Source organism: Clupea harengus, chromosome 16, assembly GCF_900700415.2.
Source record: "Clupea harengus chromosome 16, Ch_v2.0.2, whole genome shotgun sequence".
NCBI classification, from domain to species: Eukaryota; Metazoa; Chordata; class Actinopteri; order Clupeiformes; family Clupeidae; genus Clupea; species Clupea harengus.
In genome coordinates, this window is record NC_045167.1 from 2,595,350 (window position 1) to 2,617,657 (window position 22,308).

Sequence of the window (22,308 nt, forward strand, 5' to 3'; positions counted from 1 at the left end):
GACAGACACACTGAGGGGAGTGGGAGGAGCTGACTGAGACAGACACACTGAGGGGGAGTGGGAGGAGCTGACTGAGACAGACACACTGAGGGGGAGTGGGAGGAGCTGACTGAGACAGACACACTGATGGGGAGAGGGAGGAGCTGACTGAGACAGACACACTGAGGGGGAGTGGGAGGAGCTGACCTTGAACTGTTGCTGGGTGATGTCACTGCGGTTGGGCTCCAGAAGCTCCAGCACACGGGGGGTGATGTCTCTGCAGCAGAAGTTATACGTGCCCAGCGACGCGAAGAACACACTCTGGGCCTTAGTCCGCACCTGCACACACACACACACACACACACACACAGACACTTTATTAGGGACACTCAAGACACAGAACCATCATCTGCTCACGGTAGGTTGACAGATCCCAATGAGAATGAGCATGCGGTTAGAAGAACATCCCAGTAGAGTGCAGTGGGCTCTAGGTGGGGGTGTGTGTGTGTGTGTGTGTGTGTGTGTGTGTGTGTGTGTGTGTGTGTGTGTGTGTGTGTGTGTGTGTGTGTGTGTGTGTGTGTGTGTGTGTGTGTGTGTGTGTGTGTGTGTGTGTGTGTGTGTGCGTGCGTGCGTGCGTGTGTGTGTGTTACCTGGCTGTACGCGCTTGTGGACAGGCACAGCAGGTCCATTAACAGGTCCTTGTGGATGGTCTTGTATTCACTTCCCTCAACAAGCAGTTTACGCATCTGAGAAACATTTTATACACATCACAGATAAGAGGACACCCTTACACACGTTTTACACACAATACAGATAAGAGGACACCATTACACACATTTTACACACAATTCAGATAAGAGGACACCATTACACACATTTTACACACAATTCAGATAAGAGGACACCCTTACACACATTTTACACACAATACAGATAAGAGGACACCATTACACACATTTTACACACAATTCAGATAAGAGGACACCATTACACACGTTTTACACACAACTCAGACATACAAGACGTACATGAGCAATGGCACACACCCCACTGGCTACTCACCTCATGCTGGAGGAGAACCCTGTCGATGAGGAGGGCTCTGATATGCTGCTTCCTCCCATGGAGCTGCACACACACACAGAGACATGTTGACACCGTGGTGACAGTGGTACTCTCCATCTCTCACAGACACACACACACACACAGAGAGACATGTTGACACCGTGGTGACAGTGGTACTCTCCATCTCTCACAGACACACAGACACACACACACACACACACACACAGAGAGACATGTTGACACCGTGGTGACACAGTGGTACTCTCCATCTCTCACAGACACACACACACACACACACACACACACACACACACACACAGAGAGACATGTTGACACCGTGGTGACACAGTGGTACTCTCCATCTCTCACAGACACACAGACACACAGACACACAGACACACACACACACACACACACACACACACACACACAGAGAGACATGTTGACACCGTGGTGACACAGTGGTACTCTCCATCTCTCACAGACACACACACACACACACACACACACACACACACACACACACACACACACACACAAAGACATGTTGACACCGTGGTGACACCGTGGTACTCTCCATCTCTCACAGGCACACACACACACACACACACACACACACACACACACACACACACACACACACACACAGAGAGAGACAGAAAGACATGTTGACACCGTGGTGACACAGTGGTACTCTCCATCTCTCACAGGCAGGCGCACACACACACACACACACACACACACACACACACACACACACACAAAGACATGTTGACACCGTGGTGACACAGTGGTACTCTCCATCTCTCACAGACACACACACACACACACAAAGACATGTTGACACCGTGGTGACAGTGGTACTCTCCATCTCTCACAGGCACACACACACACACACACACACACACACACACACACACAGAGAGAGACAGAAAGACATGTTGACACCGTGGTGACACAGTGGTACTCTCCATCTCTCACAGACACACACACACACACACACACACACACAGACATGTTGACACCGTGGTGACACAGTGGTACTCTCCATCTCTCACAGACACACACACACACACACACACACACACACACACACACACACAAAGACATGTTGACACCGTGGTGACACAGTGGTACTCTCCATCTCTCACAGACACACACACAAAGACATGTTGACACCGTGGTGACACAGTGGTACTCTCCATCTCTCAGACACACACACACACACACACACAGAGAAAGACATGTTGACACCGTGGTACTCTCCATCTCACGCAGACACACACACACACACACACACACACGTGACTCTAGACAGTGACAGTGTCACTCACTCTGTTCTCCATGGACTTCTTCACCAGAGTGAAGCTCTTCCACCGGGAGTCAAACTCGTGCTTCTGGGAGCCTCTGAAGTGCATCAAGTCACTGATGATCTGAGAAACAAACTCATGATCAGTCAAGGAAGTTCTGAAGCGCAATGTCACCTCCGTTTAGCTGTCTGAACACACACACACACACACACACACACACACACACACACACACACACACACACACCTTGATGATTGCAAACAGAGACTTGGTGTCATCCTCAGATTGCTCCAGAATGTGACCTGTCGGCATAGAAGTGTGGAGATGAACAGAGAAGTCAGACTGCATTTGTAAGTAGAGTGGTGAGAAGGGATATGATGAGAGGAGAGATGTATTGTACTGCAATAATAATAATAATAATAAAACTTTATTTATATAGCACCTTTCATTCAAAAGAATGCAGCTCAAAGTGCTTTACAGCAAATACATAATATGCACAAAGAAATTCCATGCACATAAAAATAGACATCAAAGAAACATAACTCAGATATAGTGCAAAAAAATTAAAAATTATAATTATAGAGATATATTTAATCTAACCCCTTAATATCACCAGTAGAGATTTAAATTAAATTAAATTAAAAGTATTTATATATATATATATATATATAGTGCAAAGTGGTAGCTAGTTAAAGGCTAATGTGAAGATGACAGTATACTCACGTAACAAGAGTCTCATGACTTTACAAATGGCCTCTCTGTAGTTCTCCCTGGACCGGTCTGTTGGAAACAAACAAACAAACAAACAAACAAACATGAGTTACCTGATGACATTAGTAATGATTCTTTGGATAGATAGATAGATAGCATGTGTGATTGATATGGTGTGCGTGCGTATGAAGGGTCTTTGGATAGATAGATAGTATGCAGGATTGAGATAGTGTGTGTGATTGAGAGAGTGTGTGTGCGTATGAAGGGTTGTGTGATCATGAGAGGTGAAGGAGGATGAGTGTAGTGATTGAGGTAGTGTGTGCGATTGAGAGAGTGTGTGCGATTGAGAGAGTGTGTGTATGATTGAGGTAGTGTGTGTGCGTATGAAGGGTAGTGAGAGGTGAAGGAGGATGAGTGTAGTGATTGAGGTAGTGTGTGCGATTGAGAGAGTGTGTGTGATTGAGATAGTGTGTGATTGAGAGAGTGTGTGTGATTGAGAGTGTGTGTGTGCGTATGAAGGGTTGCCTGATCGTGAGAGGTAAAGGAGGATGAGTGTTGTGATTGAGAGTGTGTGTGCGATTGAGATAGTGTGCGATTGAGATAGTGTGTGTGATTGAGAGAGTGTGTGTGCGTATGAAGAGTTGCCTGATCGTGAGAGGTAAAGGAGGATGAGTGTTGTGATTGAGAGAGTGTGTGTGATTGAGAGTGTGTGTGTGCGTATGAAGGGTTGCCTGATCGTGAGAGGTAAAGGAGGATGAGTGTTGTGATTGAGAGAGTGTGTGTGATTGAGAGTGTGTGTGTGCGTATGAAGGGTTGCCTGATCGTGAGAGGTAAAGGAGGATGAGTGTTGTGATTGAGAGTGTGTGTGCGATTGAGATAGTGTGCGATTGAGATAGTGTGTGTGATTGAGAGAGTGTGTGTGATTGCGGTAGTGTGTGTGCGTATGAAGGGTTGTGTGATCGTGAGAGGTAGAGGAGGATGAGTGTGGTGATTGCGGTAGTGTGTGTGCGTATGAAGGGTAGTGTGATCGTGAGAGGTAGAGGAGGATGAGTGTAGTCTGGGGAAGGATCTGACGGTGATTAGGCATGAAGGACAGGAGGACAAGAGCTCACCATAATCCACCCCGATGTGAAGTTGCGACTCCTCCAGACTCACCAGACTGGGCACCCTGAGGAGAGAGCAAGATGGCTGCCTGTGATAAGAGTGTGTTGCTTGTTTTTGCATTCGGATTGGTCATAGATCAGGATCCACAGGTCTGTGACTGTAAATGTGTACATTGTACATTTGTCCTGTGTTTGTAGATGACACACACGTCTAAGCCTAAGGGAAGGTTGTGTGTACTACCGTAATTTCCGGACTATACGCCGCTACTTTTTCCCCACGTTTTGAACCTCGCGGCTTAAAACAATGACGCGGCTAATTTATGGATTTTTCCCGCTTTCACAAGCTTAATGCCGCCAAAAAACTGAGCAAAAAAAACACATTCTGTGACGGTGCTCAGTTTGTTTCAATGTACCGGTAGGCACCTGCGGCTTATAGACATGTGCGGCTTATTTATGTTCAAAATAATATATTTTTTTTAATTCAGTGCGGCTTATATTCAGGTGCGCTCAATAGTCCGGAAATTACGGTAGTTAGGTGTGTTGCTGGTATTACTGGTCAAGGTATGAAGTGAATCTATTCCAGAATATGATTCCATTTGATTGTGTGATTGTGTGTTTTGTTGAACTCACATGTGAGGAATAGGGGGTCCGTCCAGCGGGGGCAGCATGCTCCCTGCGCCCAGCAGACAGTTCTGAACGATGGAGAGGCTTTGCAGGACTTCATCTCTGGAGGAAGAGGGGGAGAAAGTTACAACCAATGCCAGAACCTCATTCGTTATACACCTGGGCAGTGCCTGAGGATTCAAGTGTGGATCTGTGAGACCGGCAGTGTGCATCTCAACAAGAGTGTGTGTGACTGTGAGAGTGTGTGTGTGAGTGTGTGAGTGTCTCTGTGTCTGTGTCTGTGTGTGTGTGTGTGTGAGAGTGTGTGAGAGTGTGTGTGAGTGAGTGAATGAGTGTGTGTGTGTGTGTGTGAGTGTGTGAGTGTGTGAGTGTGTGAGTGTGTGTGTAAGTGAGAGTGTGTGTGTGTGTGTGTGTGTGTGCGCGAGTGAGTGTGTGTCTCTGTGTGTGAGTGTGTGAGTGTGTGTGTGTCATGAGACTGACCGGCTCATGTCCAGCTCCCCCTGTGCACATTTCTGCAGGCGCTGCAGCTCCGGCTGGAGGAAGAGGTCGAGCACGTAGAAGACGAAGGCCGTCTCCTCAGCGCTGGGCACGTGCCACTCGATCTGCAGGTCGCGCAGGTCACCGGCCCGACCCCAGTCCTGCCAACACAACAACAGGTTCAGCTCAGGGTTACACACACACACACTCATCAGCTCTTAATTTTTTATTTTTCCATCCCACTGTCCATCTTTTTACTCTTTTACTGGCTATACTAGCCCATTGCACAGTCTTTACTATTTATATCACTTTGCACTATCCTCACACACACAAGCACAAGTACTCTATCTTTGCACTATCCACACAAGCACATGAACACTATCTCTCTGCACTCTTTGCACTACTTTCCTTGTGGACATCAACACTGACACAATCAATGCACACTGTAATATCTGTATAATATCTGTATACACCCCACTCCCTGTGAACATGTTCTCCCTATGTGTATTGTTTTTCTTCTGTGATTTGTGTATGTATGTTTGTGAGTTAAGTTAAGTGTATAAGCTACTGGATGACCTAAATTTCCTTCGGGATTAATAAAGTATCCATCTATCTATCTATCTATCTATCTATCTATCATCATCATCACACAGTATATGCATGTCAGGGCCCGGAGATGCTGGTGCAAGTCTTTGTGTAAATGAGAATCTGTGATGGTGTGTTTGAGAATTAAAGGTGGACCAGGGTCTTGAGTGAATGTGGATTAATGGGTGGGTGAGTGTTGGGTGAATGTGGATTAATGGGTGGGTGAGTGTTGGGTGAATGTGGATTAATGGGTGGGTGAGTGTTGGGTTAATGTGGATTAATGGGTGGGTGAGTGTTGGGTGAATGTGGATTAATGGGTGGGTGAGTGTTGAGTTAATGTGGATTAATGGGTGGGTGAGTGTTGGGTGAATGTGGATTAATGGGTGGGTGAGTGTTGGGTGAATGCGGATTAATGGGTGGGTGAGTGTTGAGTTAATGTGGATTAATGGGTGGGTGAGTGTTGGGGGTGGAACCACACCTTGATGGGCAGGTGTTCGCCGAGCGGGCGGCAGAACCCCCCCGGCACGCTGCAGTAGTCCGTGGGGTAGATGAGGGCGGTGGAGCGCAGCAGGTGGTGCAGCAGGTTGCAGGCCAGGCTGTAGCCCTGCTTACTGCGCAGGCGCAGCGTCACCTGCAGGATCTGCACCAGCTGCGGCCCGTAGCCCAGCAGCTTCTCACCGTCCACACGCGTCACCTGGGGGAGAGACAGAGAGACAGACAGACAGACAGACAGACAGACAGACAGACAGACAGACAGAGAGACAGAGAGACAGAGAGAGAGAGACAGACAGACAGACAGACAGACAGAGAGAGAATACTGACTTCAGGTGCTTTTTTTACTGATAAAGAGAGGGATTGCATTCGCTTCCAAGGTGTGGGTTTAAAAAGGTACAGTCTGTGATGGAGGCAAAAGATCGTTGACATTTGAGCTCGACAGCCATTTAAATGACACCCCTCCCTCCCTCCCATGCTCCTGAGGCAAAGTGTTGACTGGCTGCGATAGTATAAATAGCAGTCGGAGGCCATTTTGTCTGTTCCCCCATTTTACAGAACCAGGACTGTCTATGAACCCCCAGAGTTTGTCTGAGCACATACACAGAAACGGACAACTACAGAACCGGGGAGGAGTCATTTTCTGAATTTGACAAAAACAGAATTGGATTCGAATCCCAGACGTTTTGCCAGAAGTGAGCGTCCCAAGACGAGGAATGAGACGGTAGGAGTGTGTAAAGTGTAAAGGCGAAGTGGCCGCCTGCTAGGGAGGTGTGATGTGTGACCTTGTGTCCTGAAGTGATCGGCTGACGTGTGGGATTGACTTCCTCACCTCAGACAACATCTGCAGGTTCCACAGCAGCTCTTTGTCCAGCTCCTCGTCCTTCAGAACATCCTCATCTGTGAAAACAGAGAGGCAGAGGCAAAGGCCATGAGTGACTCGTGACACCAGACTCACTCACTCACTCACTCACTCATGGCGTTGTCACTGCTGCTGCCGTGTGCTGGGTGTGTTCTCTGTGCTGGGTGCTGGGTACGTACTGGCAGTGAGGTGGGTGATGGTGTTGCAGCAGTGTGGCACGAAGAGCTTGAGAGACTCAGCAGGGTGACACTGAGAGGAGAAGAAGAATGGAGAGAGTCAAGAGTGTGGAAGGAAAGGAGAAGTTAGGGGGGCATGAGAAGAAAAAGAACCAGAATGAAGGGGGGAGATGGAGGACATTTCTCAGTAAACACAAACAGTCTCTGTCTCTACGGGGGAGATGGGTTCAGTCTCTGTCTCTACGGGGGAGATGGGTTCAGTCTCTCTCTGTCAGTACGGGGGAGATGGGTACAGTCTCTGTCTACGGGGGAGATGGGTACAGTCTGTGTCTCTACGGGGGAGATGGGTTCAGTCTCTGTCTCTACGGGGGAGATGGGTTCAGTCTCTGTCTCTACGGGGGAGATGGGTTCAGTCTCTGTCTCTACGGGGGAGATGGGTTCAGTCTCTGTCTCTACGGGGGAGATGGGTTCAGTCTCTGTCTCTACGGGGGAGATGGGTTCAGTCTCTGTCTACGGGGGAGATGGGTTCAGTCTCAGTCTCTGTCTCTACGGGGGAGATGGGTTCAGTCTCTGTCTCTACGGGGGAGATGGGTTCAGTCTCTGTCTCTACGGGGGAGATGGGTTCAGTCTCTGTCTCTACGGGGGAGATGGGTTCAGTCTCTGTCTCTACGGGGGAGATGGGTTCAGTCTCTGTCTCTACGGGGGAGATGGGTTCAGTCTCTGTCTCTACGGGGGAGATGGGTTCAGTCTCTGTCTCTGTCAGTACGGGGGAGATGGGTTCAGTCTCTGTGTCTACGGGGGAGATGGGTTCAGTCTCTGTCTCTACGGGGGAGATGGGTTCAGTCTGTGTCTACGGGGGAGATGGGTACAGTCTCTGTCTCTACGGGGGAGATGGGTTCAGTCTGTGTCTCTACGGGGGAGATGGGTTCAGTCTCTGTCTCTACGGGTGAAGATGGGTACAGTCTGTGTCTACGGGGGAGATGGGTACAGTCTGTGTCTACGGGGGAGATGGGTTCAGTCTGTCTACGGGGGAGATGGGTTCAGTCTCTGTCTCTACGGGGGAGATGGGTTCAGTCTCTGTCTCTACGGGGGAGATGGGTTCAGTCTCTGTCTCTACGGGGGAGATGGGTTCAGTCTCTGTCTCTACGGGGGAGATGGGTTCAGTCTCTGTCTCTACGGGGGAGATGGGTTCAGTCTCTGTCTCTACGGGGGAGATGGGTTCAGTCTCTCTCTACGGGGGAGATGGGTTCAGTCTCTGTCTCTACGGGGGAGATGGGTTCAGTCTCTGTCTCTACGGGGGAGATGGGTTCAGTCTCTGTCTACGGGGGAGATGGGTTCAGTCTCTGTCTCTACGGGGGAGATGGGTTCAGTCTCTGTCTCTACGGGGAAGATGGGTACAGTCTGTCTACGGGTGAAGATGGGTTCAGTCTCTGTCTACGGGGGAGATGGGTTCAGTCTGTGTCTACGGGTGAAGATGGGTTCAGTCTCAGTCTACGGGGGAGATGGGTTCAGTCTCAGTCTACGGGTGAAGATGGGTACAGTCTCTGTCTACGGGGGAGATGGGTACAGTCTGTGTCTCTATCAGTACGGGGGAGATGGGTACCTTGGAAGCGGCTCTGCACATGTCTGCCACCATCCTGCCAGACACTCGCGTCTCAAAGATGTTAGAGATGGCAAAGTTGAACACCTTCTGTAGAGCCACCTGTCACACACACACACACACACACACACAAACAACAGTTAGATAACGGAACACTGGAGTGGTTTACGTTATGTGTATCTAAGTGAGCTTTTAACATGCATAACACGTGTGTGTGTGTGTGTGTGTGTGTGTGTGTGTGTGTGTGTGTGTGTGTGTGTGTGTGTGTGAACTGTAGGTATGAGACCTTGAAGATGTCCATGGAGCATTGTGTGAGGATGGTGTGTGTGTGTGTGTGTGTGTGTGTGTGTGAGGATGGTGTGTGTGTGTGTGTGTGTGTGTGTGAGTGTGTGTGTGTGTGTGTGTGTGTGTGTGTGTGTGTGTGTGTGTGAGTGTGTGAGTGTGTGTGAACTGTAGGTATGAGACCTTGAAGATGTCCATGGAGCACTGTGTGAGGATGGTGTGTGTGTGTGTGTGTGTGTGTGAGGATGGTGTGTGTGTGTGTGTGTGTGTGTGTGTGTGTGTGTAACTGTAGGTATGAGACCTTGAAGATGTCCATGGAGCACTGTGTGAGGATGGTGTGTGTGTGTGTGTGTGTGTGTGTGTGTGTGAGACCTTGAAGATGTCCATGGAGCACTGTGTGAGGATGGTGTGTGTGTGTGTGTGTGTGAGACCTTGAAGATGTCCATGGAGCACTGCGTGAGGATGGTGTGTGTGTGTGTGTGTGTGTGTGTGTGTGTGTGTGTGTGAACTGTAGGTGTGAGACCTTGAAGATGTCCATGGAGCACTGTGTGAGGATGGTGTGTGTGTGTGTGTGTGTGTGTGTGTGTGTGTGTGTGTGTGTACTGTAGGTATGAGACCTTGAAGATGTCCATGGAGCACTGTGTGAGGATGGTGTGTGTGTGTGTGTGTGTGTGTGTGTGTGTGTGTGTGAGACCTTGAAGATGTCCATGGAGCACTGTGTGAGGATGGTGTGTGTGTGTGTGTGTGTGTGTGTGTGTGTGTGTGTGTGTGTGTGAGACCTTGAAGATGTCCATGGAGCACTGTGTGAGGATGGTGTGTGTGTGTGTGTGTGTGTGTGTGTGTGTGCGTGTGTGTGTGTGTGTGTGTGTGTGTGTGTGAGACCTTGAAGATGTCCATGGAGCACTGTGTGAGGATGGTGCTGAAGGTGGAGGAGAGGCCCAGCTCCACCAGACTCTCCAGGTGGGTCATCTTCTCCGTCTCCGTCTCCTCTCTCGTCTGCTCTAGTGTGCTGCTCTCAATCAGAGCAAAGCACCTGCGCACACACACACACACACACACACACACACACACACACACACACACACACACACACACACACACACACACACACCATCAGCTAAGAGAGCGCATCTATCACCATCACTGTCTTCATCCCATCCATCCATCACTTATGGATGTGACATATTCACCGGGCCATTTGGATAATGAACAAACCCTACAATAATAACACACACACACACACAAACACACACAAACACACACACACATCTTAGAGCACACACACAGCTAGCACGTACCGGTCCATGAACTGCAGCACGAAGTCTTCAAACTCAGCAGAGGCAGAACACAACTCTCTCTCCCTCTGTCAAAGAGTGTTAAAGGTGCAGACGGAGAAATATGAGACTGTACTCAGACATCTCCATTCATCCTCAATTAACTCACGCAGAGGACTGCCATGTGTGGACCTGTACGGTGTGTGTGTGTGTGTGTGTGTGTGTGTGTGTGTGTGAAGCCAACTCACCTCTGTTAGGTCATTTTTCTCATGCAGAGCAGACGAGCAGTCCACCAAAGGCACCAGGGTGGTGAAGGTAGCGATGAACTGAAAAGTGATCTGCACAGACGAGAGGAGTGGAGGGAGGAAGAGAGAGAGAGAGAGAGGAGAGGTTAGAGGTGCAGATTTGAATTATTCCTGTGACTGATTAGCATTCATTTACATGATTGACAGATGTTCAGAAATACTACGGAAGTACTGGAGAAGCTACTCCGTGTTTGATGAAGTCCTGGTAATGCCCAATCTGATGCTGACGAGCTAGTTCAACTTTATTTAGTACCACAGGAACAAATTACTATATATATATAAAAAAAAAAAATCTTCAAAAAGGATTGTTACAGTGTCAGATAACAAAAAAAACAAGTGTGGTGTTAATACATTAAGCTTGTTAAACATAAGTGGCTGAATCCTGAATTTTACCCACCATGCACTTGCTGAAGTCATTGGGGTCGACCCCGGGCAGTGCGCGCATGAGCAGGGGCAGCACGTGTGCCGGGCCCTCTGGGTAATGGCGTCCGGCACAGAGCAGGCTGCGCGCCATGCCGATCATGCAGCTGAGAGTGGCGGTCAGCTGGTGAGGTTCCGTCAGCGTCTCCATGGCTGGGTACGTCCTACAAGGGGGCCACATTTACTTGGGATCAGGAACATAAATCACAAGATGGCCAGCAATTCACATGGTCAATTAGATGCAGTTGTGAATCATTACACTGATGCGGCTTAGCACCAAACGACCTGGGAGTGATATGCCTAAAGATATTTGTGGCGTTTCACGCGTTTCACGCTCGTGATGGCAGTGCCGGCCGGCTGGGGGTTTCCAGAGCGATAAACACCCCGTGTCACTGATGGTGGTGGTGCTGTAACACCTGACTCACAGTTGGGCTTTGTCTACACTTAACTAACACCAACTTCTGGCTGTTCTCAGCTTGTCCTGGGGAAGTGAAAAGGCACACCACATTTACTGAAGAGCCAATGGGTAGGATCATCTCTGTGGTTGTCTAAACCTCCAGGAGGAAGTACTGAAATAAACCATACAAGACCTCGGTAGAGATCATAACACATAATTCATAATTCTCCCAGCTAGTTCAAGATAATTAGTGCATGTCCAGGTATATATATAAAAAAAGGACATCGTTTCCACCTTTCCCTTCCACTTCCACTTCCAGTTTCACATGAAAGTTCCACACATCCATACAAACATGCGCTCACACCACTGATCTCTTACAAATAACACTATTATAGATCAGTGGCACCCGTACACACAGACAACCACACACAGAGGCACCCATACACACACACAACCACACACAGAGGCACCCATACACACACACAACCACACACAGAGGTGTTCATCAGTGGCACCCACACACATAGACAACCACACACAGAGGCACCCACACACATAGACAACCACACACATAGACAACCACACACATAGACAACCACACACAGAGGCGTTCATCAGTGGCACCCGTACACACAGACAACCACACACAGACAACCACACACTCACTTCTCCAGCACCGGCGGGATGACCAGCTCGGGCCTCATGAGGGCGAGGTTCTGCAGGGCCTGCGCGGCGTCCATGCTGCCCGTCTTGCTGAACATGGCCAGCAGCACCGGCTGCTTCATGCTCTCCACGAAGGCGCCGATGTCCTCCTCGGTGAGCCGGTGCGTGGGCGGCACGTCGGCGATCCAGCAGGGCTTCTTGTAGCGCTCGCGGTGGAGCCGCCGCACCACGCTGGCCGGCAGACGCTGGAGCAGCTTCATGAGCTTCATCTGGAGGGGTGCAGGGGGAGGGCAGTGGGGAGAACACACGCATCAAGTAGGAGCCAACACACTCAATCGCTCCTTTATGTTCAAACACAAAAGCCTAGATCACAAATTTCATTATTCTAGGGTTATAATAATGGGAGTTTTTTTATATATATATATATATATATATATATATATATATATATAAAAACTCCCATTATTATATTATATATTATATTGACTTTGATTAATATTATATTATTATATATATATATTACACACACATACATACATACATACACACACACATATACATACATACATAGATATCCACCATCATCCACAATGGCTAACACTGACAGAGGCATTCTTAACCTTCACTGCCCTGAAACTACCCCTTTTGGCAAGATTACCCAATAGCTCACTGTTGACTAGTTCTAGACGCATGGGTGCCAATTGTGTGTGGGTTAGCATGCACGAGTGTGTGTGTGTGTGTGTGTGTGTGTGTGTGTGTGTGTGTGTGTGTGTGTGTGTGTGTGTGCATGCACGAGTGCATGTGCATGTGTGCAGGTGCGTGTGTGTGTGTGTGAGCATGCACGAGTGCATGTGTGCAGGTGCGTGTGTGCGTGTGTGTGTGTGTGTGTGTTAGCATTCACGAGTGCATGTGCATGTGTGTGTGTGTGTGTGTGTGTGTGTGTGAGACAGTGACAGTGTGAGACAGAGAGAGAGAGAGAGAGAGAGAAAGAAGCAGAAGAGTGCCTAGGGGAAGGATTCTGAGTAGGTATGTGCTTTATGTAAGTGTTGGCCCTGACACTGGAACATCTGCTCTGTAAAACACACACAGCAGCTGTGACCATTTGGAGAGAGCAAACAGACCCTGACTAAACAGAGCCTGCCGGAGGGGAGGGGAGGGGAGGGGAGGGGAGGGGAGGGAGGGTCACTTCAAAAGCCACTTATGGCCTCATTTCAATCCTGTTCTTTTAGTGCCCCCCTCTAATCTTCAGCATTGGAGACCAGATGACTGCTTTGCTGTGAAGAGCTGTGTCAATTATGGAGGACATGTTGGGGGAGCACTTACCAGCCAGCGGCCATTGTTGGAGGGGTGGTAGAAGGAGGCAATGCTGTTGAACAGTCCGTTCAACTGCTTCTGAGCCGGGTTGCCGGGTCCACCCTGCACACATGGGAGAGTCAAATGTAGCACAATACATCCTGCCAGCCTGACTCGCACAAACAGAGCACTGGGACCCGTCTATGGGCTTAGCATCAGTTCATAATGCATTCTCTGAGTCAAAAGACGCCAGCCAGTAGTTCCTACTTCTGTGCAAAATATGATCCATGGCGTTTGCTGAGAAAAACATGGACTCCAGTAAAAATCTGTTTTTTTCACTAGTGGATCCATATAATGCCAAACACCAAATATGTACTGTATGAGTAAGCGGTCAGATTCTTCCCAGTTTCTGTGTAATGTAGTGTTGACAGTTGACAGGAGCAAAAACAATACAGCCCTGATCTGAAAGTGTTGCTACATGTGCTAGCATGAGTAATGAAATATAATACTGATATATAATACAATACAAGGAAATCATCTCCATAGCTAAACCATCTCTGCTGGCCATCGTGGACCACACACACACACAAGAGAGAGAGCCAGCAGCTCAAAATGAGGGAAGCAGGTGTTTACCAGCAGGGAGGAGATCCAGAGCACCACGTGTCCAACGTCATAAGAGTTGGACAGGTACCGCGGCACCACCATCTGACTGGTTCCCACCGGCAGATTGAAGCTTCGCAGGATCCGTGTGAAGATCTGCAGAAAGAGGACACGCCAAGGTCTGAGAGCGCGGCCCAAACACCAAACCAACTAACTCTGGTCCACCCAAACAGACACAACACTCACCTTAGGAATATATGGATCCCAGTTGACATAGCCTATGTTGTCATTCCCCAGACGGGCGAACAGATTGATCAGGCTCTGAAAGAGAGCAGAGGACAGTTAGAGGTTAGGGGATATCTCACACTAGGGTGCATTTTTGAACACGGCATGTGGATAATCAAGAATGCAAAAGATCCATATTGAATGCATAGATCAAATATACTAGCTCACAGAAAAAGACCAAATGACCTAAATAAAGACAAATAACTACAGGATCCAAGTCAAGGAGCGGGAGAAAAGACATGCCCAGCGGATGGAATAAGTGAACGCTTGAAGGAGAAATGGAGGAGGTCTGAATGGAGATGGGTAAGATACTCACCCCCTCCCAGCAGGGCAGGTTCTGCACCGCCACCCACAGACTCATCATCTCATCAAACCACAACCTGAAGCACCAAAAACACACGCAAGTGCCTTAGAACAGTGTGTGTGTGTGTGTGTGTGTGTGTGTGTGTGTGTGTGTGTGTGTGTGTGTGTGTGTGTGTGTGTGTGTGTGTGTGTGTTGTAATCCTTATATTGCCACTTAGATGTCATTTTTTGACAGGAATATATATAAAGATCACACCTAATTTTATAATGACAGGGGTAGTGTCTAGGGGTGGGAGTTGCCACATAGGCAACGATACAATACGATCACAATATCTGGGCCACGATTGTGATTTTTTTTTTTATTTTATTCGATTTTATTTTGATTCTGCGCTACATTGCGATTCATTTCTCCCATATATTACGTTTCGTATACTGGGAGTATATCTGGAGCCATCTTGGCTTGCCATATTGTGGACTTCAGAAGCAATGTTGTCAGAATAAACGTGTATACCCAAAGTCAAATTTTTGTCATAAAATACTTGGTGCAGCTTAATTGATATAATATTACTATTGCAATATTACACCTTTTGTCCCACATCTAATAGTGTCTGTTTTGTAGTGTGTGCACTGTTGTAACTCAAGCCCGGCTTGAACAGGGCTGTTTCAGATGGAGGTGCCTGTGGGAGTCCACCTGCGGAGCGGAGCGGGGCGGGGCGGCGGCAGCTCACCTGAAGCCCTGGTCCTGCTCCTCGGGGGCCATGATGGTGGGCAGGAAGAGCTCAAAGTAGCTGATGGCCTTCTGCATGGACACGTCCAGCGGGCACATCAGCGGGCGCCACTCATCCAGCATCTCCTGGGTGGCAGACACGGGGAAATACCTGCCAGAAGCAGCCGCACACGCCCCAGTCATTAGAGGGAGAAATATAGAACTTACTCATAGACCAGACATATATATATACGGATCAGTGTGCTTTCACAAAGAAGCTAAATCAGGGCCAGTGTTTAAAAAAAAATGTTGTTGAATATGTTCTGAGACATGAATGTCACTCTACTACATACAAATGCTGACACATTTTGGGAAGCTAACAAACTAGCGGTGAAAAATCCTCTCTTACACTTTCCTCTATTTTCACTTGTTCATTTCATTTTCACCCAAAAGGTCATTGGACTTTTATCTTCATTTGTGTTAAGTAAGAACCACCTGGGGGGAGTTTTCTTCCACAAGACCCATTAAAACAACATATCACACTACTAGTCTCTCCATAGTCTTTCCTTTTCCACAACAAAAGACAGTCTTAGAGTTAGAGCAGCTTAATCCTCTCACGGCGGAAGCCTCCGCGGCCCTGCTGCCCAACAATGGCCTGATTACGTTGCCAAGACGATTAGCCAGTGTGGGAACCTTTTCTTTAAAAGGGGTCAAATATATACAGTGCTTTAACTGCATCAAGGGGATGAGGGTTTTGGCTCTGGGTTGATCTGACGTCTACATGTGTAAGGAGACAAGACTATACTTACAGCCGACAGCTCTTCACCAGGGTCTTCAAAACATTCTCTACCGAGCTAGGGGAGAAAGAGAGAGAGAGAGAGAGAGAGAGAGAGAGACGGAGAGAAGAGGGAGGGAGGTAGAGAGAGAGAAAGGGATGAGGTAACAGTGGCACTATGCGCATAGTGCCTGTGTGTTTGTCTGTAGAGTGAGAGAAATGCTGAGGTGGTCAGTGGGATGAGGGAGACGAAGGATGCGATTAGACCACGTGCAAAGCCAAATTAAAAGGCCCACCCCGCATGAAACAGCCCTCTGAGGTGCATCCAGTGGCACCGTGGCAGGATGGGGAGGGACGCAGCATGCCAGCTCACATACCCTGCACTAACCACCCCTGACCTGACATCAGTCCCTTCACCCAATCACCAACCCCATAATGATGTAGTATGTGATGAATCATCAACACTGACCCTGGATCCAAATAACAGTGCTTTACTTCCAAAGGCCCAATACTCTCATTGACGCTCGGAGCTGGAAAAGCGATACGGCTTTGCTTCACAGGGAGCAGACTTTGGACACTGAAAGAGGGCAGCAGCACACAGTGCGAGACTTAGTATAGTTCCAATTGCTTTTGGGGCTAAACGTCAGAATCCCCCCCCCCCCCTAGGGCTTAAAGTGCCAGTCAGGGCAAGGTATTTGTGAATGAGCATTGTGGGAACTTCTGCCAGCAGACAGAGATCTGAGCTCCTGATCTGAATGAGTCAGCAAGCATGACATTTCATAAAGGAAATACCCCTCCCCCACCCCCCTTATGTTATCCCTTCTTTCTCTTTTTCTTTCTCTCCAATAGGGAGCAGCTGTATTTTCAACCCTAACCCCCACCCCTAACCCCCGTCCCTCACCACACACACACACACACACACACACACACACACACACACACACACACACACACACACACACATACACATACACATACACACACACGTCTGCTGCTCACACCAGCACACACTGTATGTATACAGTAATGCCAGCATGTTTTGAAAAGGAGGGAGGATGGGGGGAGGTCGTTTTTTAAATAGTCTGCCCGACACCAGACACCCGAGGGGGGAAAAACAGGCACAGACGCGTGACCTTTAGTTTAGAGAGGCAGAGGCAGAGGCAGAGGCAGAGGCAGGCCAGGGCGGCCGACGTGTCTGCAGGCAGGCAGGCAGGCAGGCACACAGCACGGGCTGCTGCGCTGACCACCTCAGCACAGCAGGCATGATGCGCCCCGCGCCCCACTCCCACTCCCACTGACTGACTGTCTGTCTGCCGTCACGCAAGACCCTGAGACAGAGCCACGAGGAGCCCTGACCCTTTCCCACAGCACAGCAGAGAGATAAAGAGAAAGAGAGAAAAGACATTAGCAAAAAGAGATCAGATCAGAAGGAGTCAAAATCCCATTCCTGGCGGAGGTGTATTGTAGGTCAGGCCGTCAGCCCGATATCTAAAAGATTGAAACCTGCCCCTGATTCTTTTTCTGTTGTTGTTGTTGTTGTTGTTGTTTCAAAAAAATCAAATGGTTTGTTTTTCGTCTTCATTGCATTCCAGGTACAAGACTTGATTGGCTATGCCGTGCAGGAAAGAGCTTTGGTAAAGGGAAGAGTGTGAGGGAATATACAACTGACCCACCAGGAATCGTGTTTGACAGACAAGGACAAGATGGAACTACTTAACAGCATAAAGAAAAGCACCATCTCTCCTGTGAGAGGGAAGCCGTGACTGGTTATTTGGCTAAGCTCTGTGTTGAACAAGTCAGCCATGAGGAGGACTGACGAGAGCATTTCTTAAGTGATTTTTCCTTTCATTTTTTGGTAGCATGCAATTAACACCAGAAGTTGCCCATGGAGAGGTACAGCACAACATGTATTAAGAGAAGAAACCACTTGCTGAGCTTACCGCTTGCGAATAAAATTTAGCACTTTTTGTTTACCGGCTCCCCCACTGCGAGAACTGAATGTGGGAGAAGGAGAGACGCATAAGCCAACACTACAACAGTCCACACACTGCCAAGTTTTACGCAAAACATTAGTCTTTGACGCTGAAGACTTCATCAATGTGTGAGGAACGAGACGCCTCTGTTCACAAAGGAGATTACACAGAGCAGTAGGAAGCGGCAGACTTTCAAACTGGAGGACGAAGACCTACTGTTTTCCACTACACATGCAATGTGGTGTTGACTTTACTCCATGACTCCCTCTTGGACTGCACCCTCCGTCCTACTTAAACTATGCAAGAGAGTGAGGGAGTTGTCATGAGGTGCCGTGGCAATTAGGTCTAAAGAGGCATTTATTGTTCCGCTGAAAGGAATAGGGGGCCTGAGGGCAGGCCTGTGAGGCAGAAGGGGGGTATCTAGGGTGGTGGGTGGGAGGACAACAGTGTCCAGGGTGGAAGGGGGTGAATTGATTAGAACGGACGGACTTACTTGGGAAACCAGTTGAGACCCAGGTGCTCAGTTTTGGAGTAAAGAATCTTCTCGTAAAGGTCATAGAGGGGTCGCCAGGGCAACTCCAGGTCTTCCCTAGACAGCAGCTCTTTCTTCCTGTAAACAGAAACGTCACTCAGAACAATGAGGGATTTGGCATATGCATCTGTGTTTAAAGTGTGGCTATGTGCATCTTAATGTGTCTGTACCAAGTTCAGCAAGAGATATGGCTTGCTTACTTCAGGAGGCTGATGAGAGGCCTGGCGAAGCTCAGCATCATGCTAACCTCCAGGTGTGGCAGGTTGACCAGCTCGTAAAGTAGCTGGATGAACAGCACATGGTCCTCCTTGCTGAACCTCCGGCCATAAAGCCGCAAGTAACTGAAGGAGCAAGAAGAACGGTCATAACACAACAGAACAGATAACCAGTCATTGGGTTTGTGCTGACAGTTGGATCAAACGGCTCGTTCTACTTCCTCATCCGCTTCCACATGTTGTTTTTCTCCTGAAACAAGGCAACTGTGTAAGATCATGTGGGAGAGGTGCAGTCAGCTGTCCAGCGCTTTAGCCAATGTTACAGAGGTACACACAAATAAAAGATCATGTGGCTGGTGCCAATGAATCAAGCAGCGTTATAATCGAGTTGGTTACAACAGAGAGAAGAGGAGCAGTCAATGATCTAAGAGGAACTAATGTTCTGAAGGCACCAGTGATGATGAATTTGGGAATTATAAAAGGTCGATCCCAGCTAAATTGGTTTCATGTGTCAGGCACAGATTACACAAACAACAGATTTAGCTTAAAAAAGGAAGTGTACACAGTTTGAGTGAAGTGCACGCAGGATATATTTTTGTGGAAGGTAATATGCTACACAAATAGGCAGATATATGGAATTCATTTGAGTGCACACAAAAAGAAACAGGCACTTCATGACTGACACACAAGCAATAGACACAAGTGAGTCTGCAGTCAACAGGCTTAATCACTAAAGACAAACTGTGACTTAACAAGTAGGCCAAGTGTCTCCCTACTAGACCTTGCTCAGGACATGCCAATTGGCAGAACAGAACAGGCAAGCAGTTGCGCACACCTAATGATATAATAGAAATGTGTCTTACCCACACATTAGTCCATATACTTGCACAACAGTCCTGGCCAGTTATTAAGCTGCCCAGGGTAAAATTGGCTAACATTAAAAATTAGCTATAGATATAGGTCAACCTCACAACAACGCTTAACAATAATAGTGTAGCGTAATTTTTCTAGTATTATTTATCCATCCCATTCTTGAACTTTAAGTCACACTTCATTTAACTATTTACCCAAGTTTAATTTAGCTGACTTAAGGTCTAATGTAACATAACAACATACAAGAACGATGAAGTCACTGAACCATCATACAGCACAAACTTACCTGCTGTAACTCTTTGTGCTAAGTATAATAACTTTATCAACTAGGTAGGGTACTGCATCTACCAAAATTGTTCTTAAGTTTTACTTATTTATTTTCTTTATTACACTCATTGTTTGGCAGCACTTCTGCTCATAGCACTTTTGAGATATCAACACCGCTCCAACTCCTACACGTCCATCTTCTTGTACAAATGGATGCAATGGCTAGCGACATTGGCCACTAATGTTCATTTTTACAGCTTACATCGCATCTTACATTGCATCTAACATTGTATCTAACATTTCAACCGACTTAATTTTTTAACATAAGAAACAACCAATGCGCTGTTGATACTTTACAGCCTACATTCCAGCTGATGTTTTGCTTGTGTAAATTCAAAGTGATAGGGTACGTTGCTAACTAGCTAGCATAGCTAGTAGGCCTAAGCCGTGTCAGGCAACAGCAAAAAGTTACCTAACTTAGCCGGTAAGAACCCAAGACAGGGTACTAACCTTAGTTTGTGCCTTTTACACACTACAGCACAAGTCAGTTATCAACTAAAACTTATCTGTCACTATCATTTTGATTGGTAATAAACAGACAGCCCATAAAGGGTCACATAGCAAGTGACAGATCTGCCAAGATAATTAGCATAACCAGTGGCCTTGCTCAGGACATGCCAATTGGCATAATGCTAAACCATGTTGGATGTCAGCATTAAGTTTACACTGCGTATTAGCCAAGGGTACTGGGCGACTACTACCTAATTGGAGGTAGGGAGGATCTACTGGGGTTCATTTGAACTGTGAGTATAACTCTTTACAGCACTGCATTACATTACAGCCAATATGTCCTTCTGAGGTGTTGAATCACATAATAACATACTTGTACATTTTTCCATTTGTCGAATCAATGTCACATCTAATGTCAAATAAGGTAAAAGTAAGTTTATTGTGGTCACGTGTCCACACTTATCCCCAGTTAAAAGGAACCCCAGTAGATCCGTAAGAGGATTTCATAAAATGTCTTTTCTCTTCCAGGGAAATTGGTTAAATGGTTTATTTGAAAGAGTAGTCAACATACTCATATTTCTTATATTAGAAAGATTTGATCTAAACAGTCAAACTTCGGCAATCATACCTCTTGGGGGGGATTAATGTCAAAACAAACAACATACTTAGCATAGGCTAGGACCAATACCATAAAGTATAGGCTACACCATAAACCAACAGACTCAATCTCAAAGACGTGGGTTTCTTGGATTGCTCAGTGTATTATTGGGGAAATGTCCTACAGCTAACATTTTCTGATTTTTCAATGGTGACATCCTTTGTCTTGCCTTTAAACCTTGAACTAAATACTTAATGACGATAAATGTTTTTCCTTGATCATGGTAGGTTATGTAGCGTATTGCACACAACAAATGAGGACTGTCAACTCATTTTGTTTTATTAATCATAATGCCTACTGTTTTATAAATATAATATTCAGCTATACATCAGTTAGGGCTGTATAATCTGTAATTTGCTGGGCAAGGGTTAGCGATCCTCTGCTACTGTTGAGAAATCACACTTAGCATTTTCTTGCGGAAATTCATCTTTAGTAGTTAACTAACTAACTAATAGTTAAATCCCCTATACAGTAAGAAGCTGAGTAGTTGCACACAGCTTCTTAAAGTCTATGCTTGCGATCCTAGTTAACTAACAAGAACATGATATCCCCATCCACAATAACAATGTGATAGCCAGTCAACAAAGCAACGAATGATGTTCATTAGCTAGCTAGTACTTAAAAAAGACCCTTTTAACCAGGGCAGCTTGTCAAGGTGCCGCTACCTGGTCAGATAAGTCAAATACTATCCTGTCCTTTTACAAGTTACTGTCCTTACAACTCCAGATAGCTAGTTACTTAGCTGGATAGTTAGTTCATACATTTTTACTGTCTCTGGCTCATACTATTTTGCAGGGCATGAAGCTAGCTTTGCTCGCTAGCTCACTGGATATGGCCTGTGTGAATTTATCAAACCCCTTGACAAACAATGTTTTTAAATCGGTAGCTTGAACGGCAGTTAACTATCTAAGTAGCTAGCTAATCCAATCACATTGCTGAGCAGTTTGTAGCTGTTGCGATATTAGGTTAGTCTGTCAATGAAACATCAACTAGCAT

General features: G+C 47.2%; 1 protein-coding gene across 3 annotated transcripts in view; it reads right to left on the reverse strand.

Annotated features, from left to right (window-relative positions):
- The window catches only part of psme4b (proteasome activator subunit 4b), a 35,572-nt gene that overhangs the window by 12,468 nt on the left and 796 nt on the right, over window positions 1–22,308 (reverse strand). For 2 of the 3 annotated variants that reach the window (XM_031583321.2, XM_031583320.2), the window contains exons 2-28: window positions 18,990–19,130; window positions 18,751–18,867; window positions 18,225–18,278; window positions 16,319–16,363; window positions 15,532–15,681; window positions 14,817–14,880; window positions 14,462–14,536; window positions 14,249–14,371; window positions 13,646–13,738; window positions 12,326–12,591; window positions 11,240–11,426; window positions 10,786–10,875; window positions 10,562–10,626; window positions 10,146–10,296; window positions 8,985–9,083; window positions 7,385–7,454; window positions 7,176–7,243; window positions 6,330–6,545; window positions 5,270–5,427; window positions 4,796–4,891; window positions 4,175–4,230; window positions 3,075–3,131; window positions 2,598–2,653; window positions 2,376–2,474; window positions 1,042–1,104; window positions 630–725; window positions 187–318 (exon numbers count right to left, since the gene is read on the reverse strand). In XM_031583321.2, coding sequence (XP_031439181.1) covers window positions 187–318; window positions 630–725; window positions 1,042–1,104; window positions 2,376–2,474; window positions 2,598–2,653; window positions 3,075–3,131; window positions 4,175–4,230; window positions 4,796–4,891; window positions 5,270–5,427; window positions 6,330–6,545; window positions 7,176–7,243; window positions 7,385–7,454; window positions 8,985–9,083; window positions 10,146–10,296; window positions 10,562–10,626; window positions 10,786–10,875; window positions 11,240–11,426; window positions 12,326–12,591; window positions 13,646–13,738; window positions 14,249–14,371; window positions 14,462–14,536; window positions 14,817–14,880; window positions 15,532–15,681; window positions 16,319–16,363; window positions 18,225–18,278; window positions 18,751–18,867; window positions 18,990–19,130 — 2,887 coding nt within the window. The remainder of the gene's footprint in view (window positions 1–186; window positions 319–629; window positions 726–1,041; window positions 1,105–2,375; window positions 2,475–2,597; window positions 2,654–3,074; window positions 3,132–4,174; window positions 4,231–4,795; window positions 4,892–5,269; window positions 5,428–6,329; window positions 6,546–7,175; window positions 7,244–7,384; window positions 7,455–8,984; window positions 9,084–10,145; window positions 10,297–10,561; window positions 10,627–10,785; window positions 10,876–11,239; window positions 11,427–12,325; window positions 12,592–13,645; window positions 13,739–14,248; window positions 14,372–14,461; window positions 14,537–14,816; window positions 14,881–15,531; window positions 15,682–16,318; window positions 16,364–18,224; window positions 18,279–18,750; window positions 18,868–18,989; window positions 19,131–22,308) is intronic. The other variant, XM_031583322.2, reaches the window with a different exon arrangement.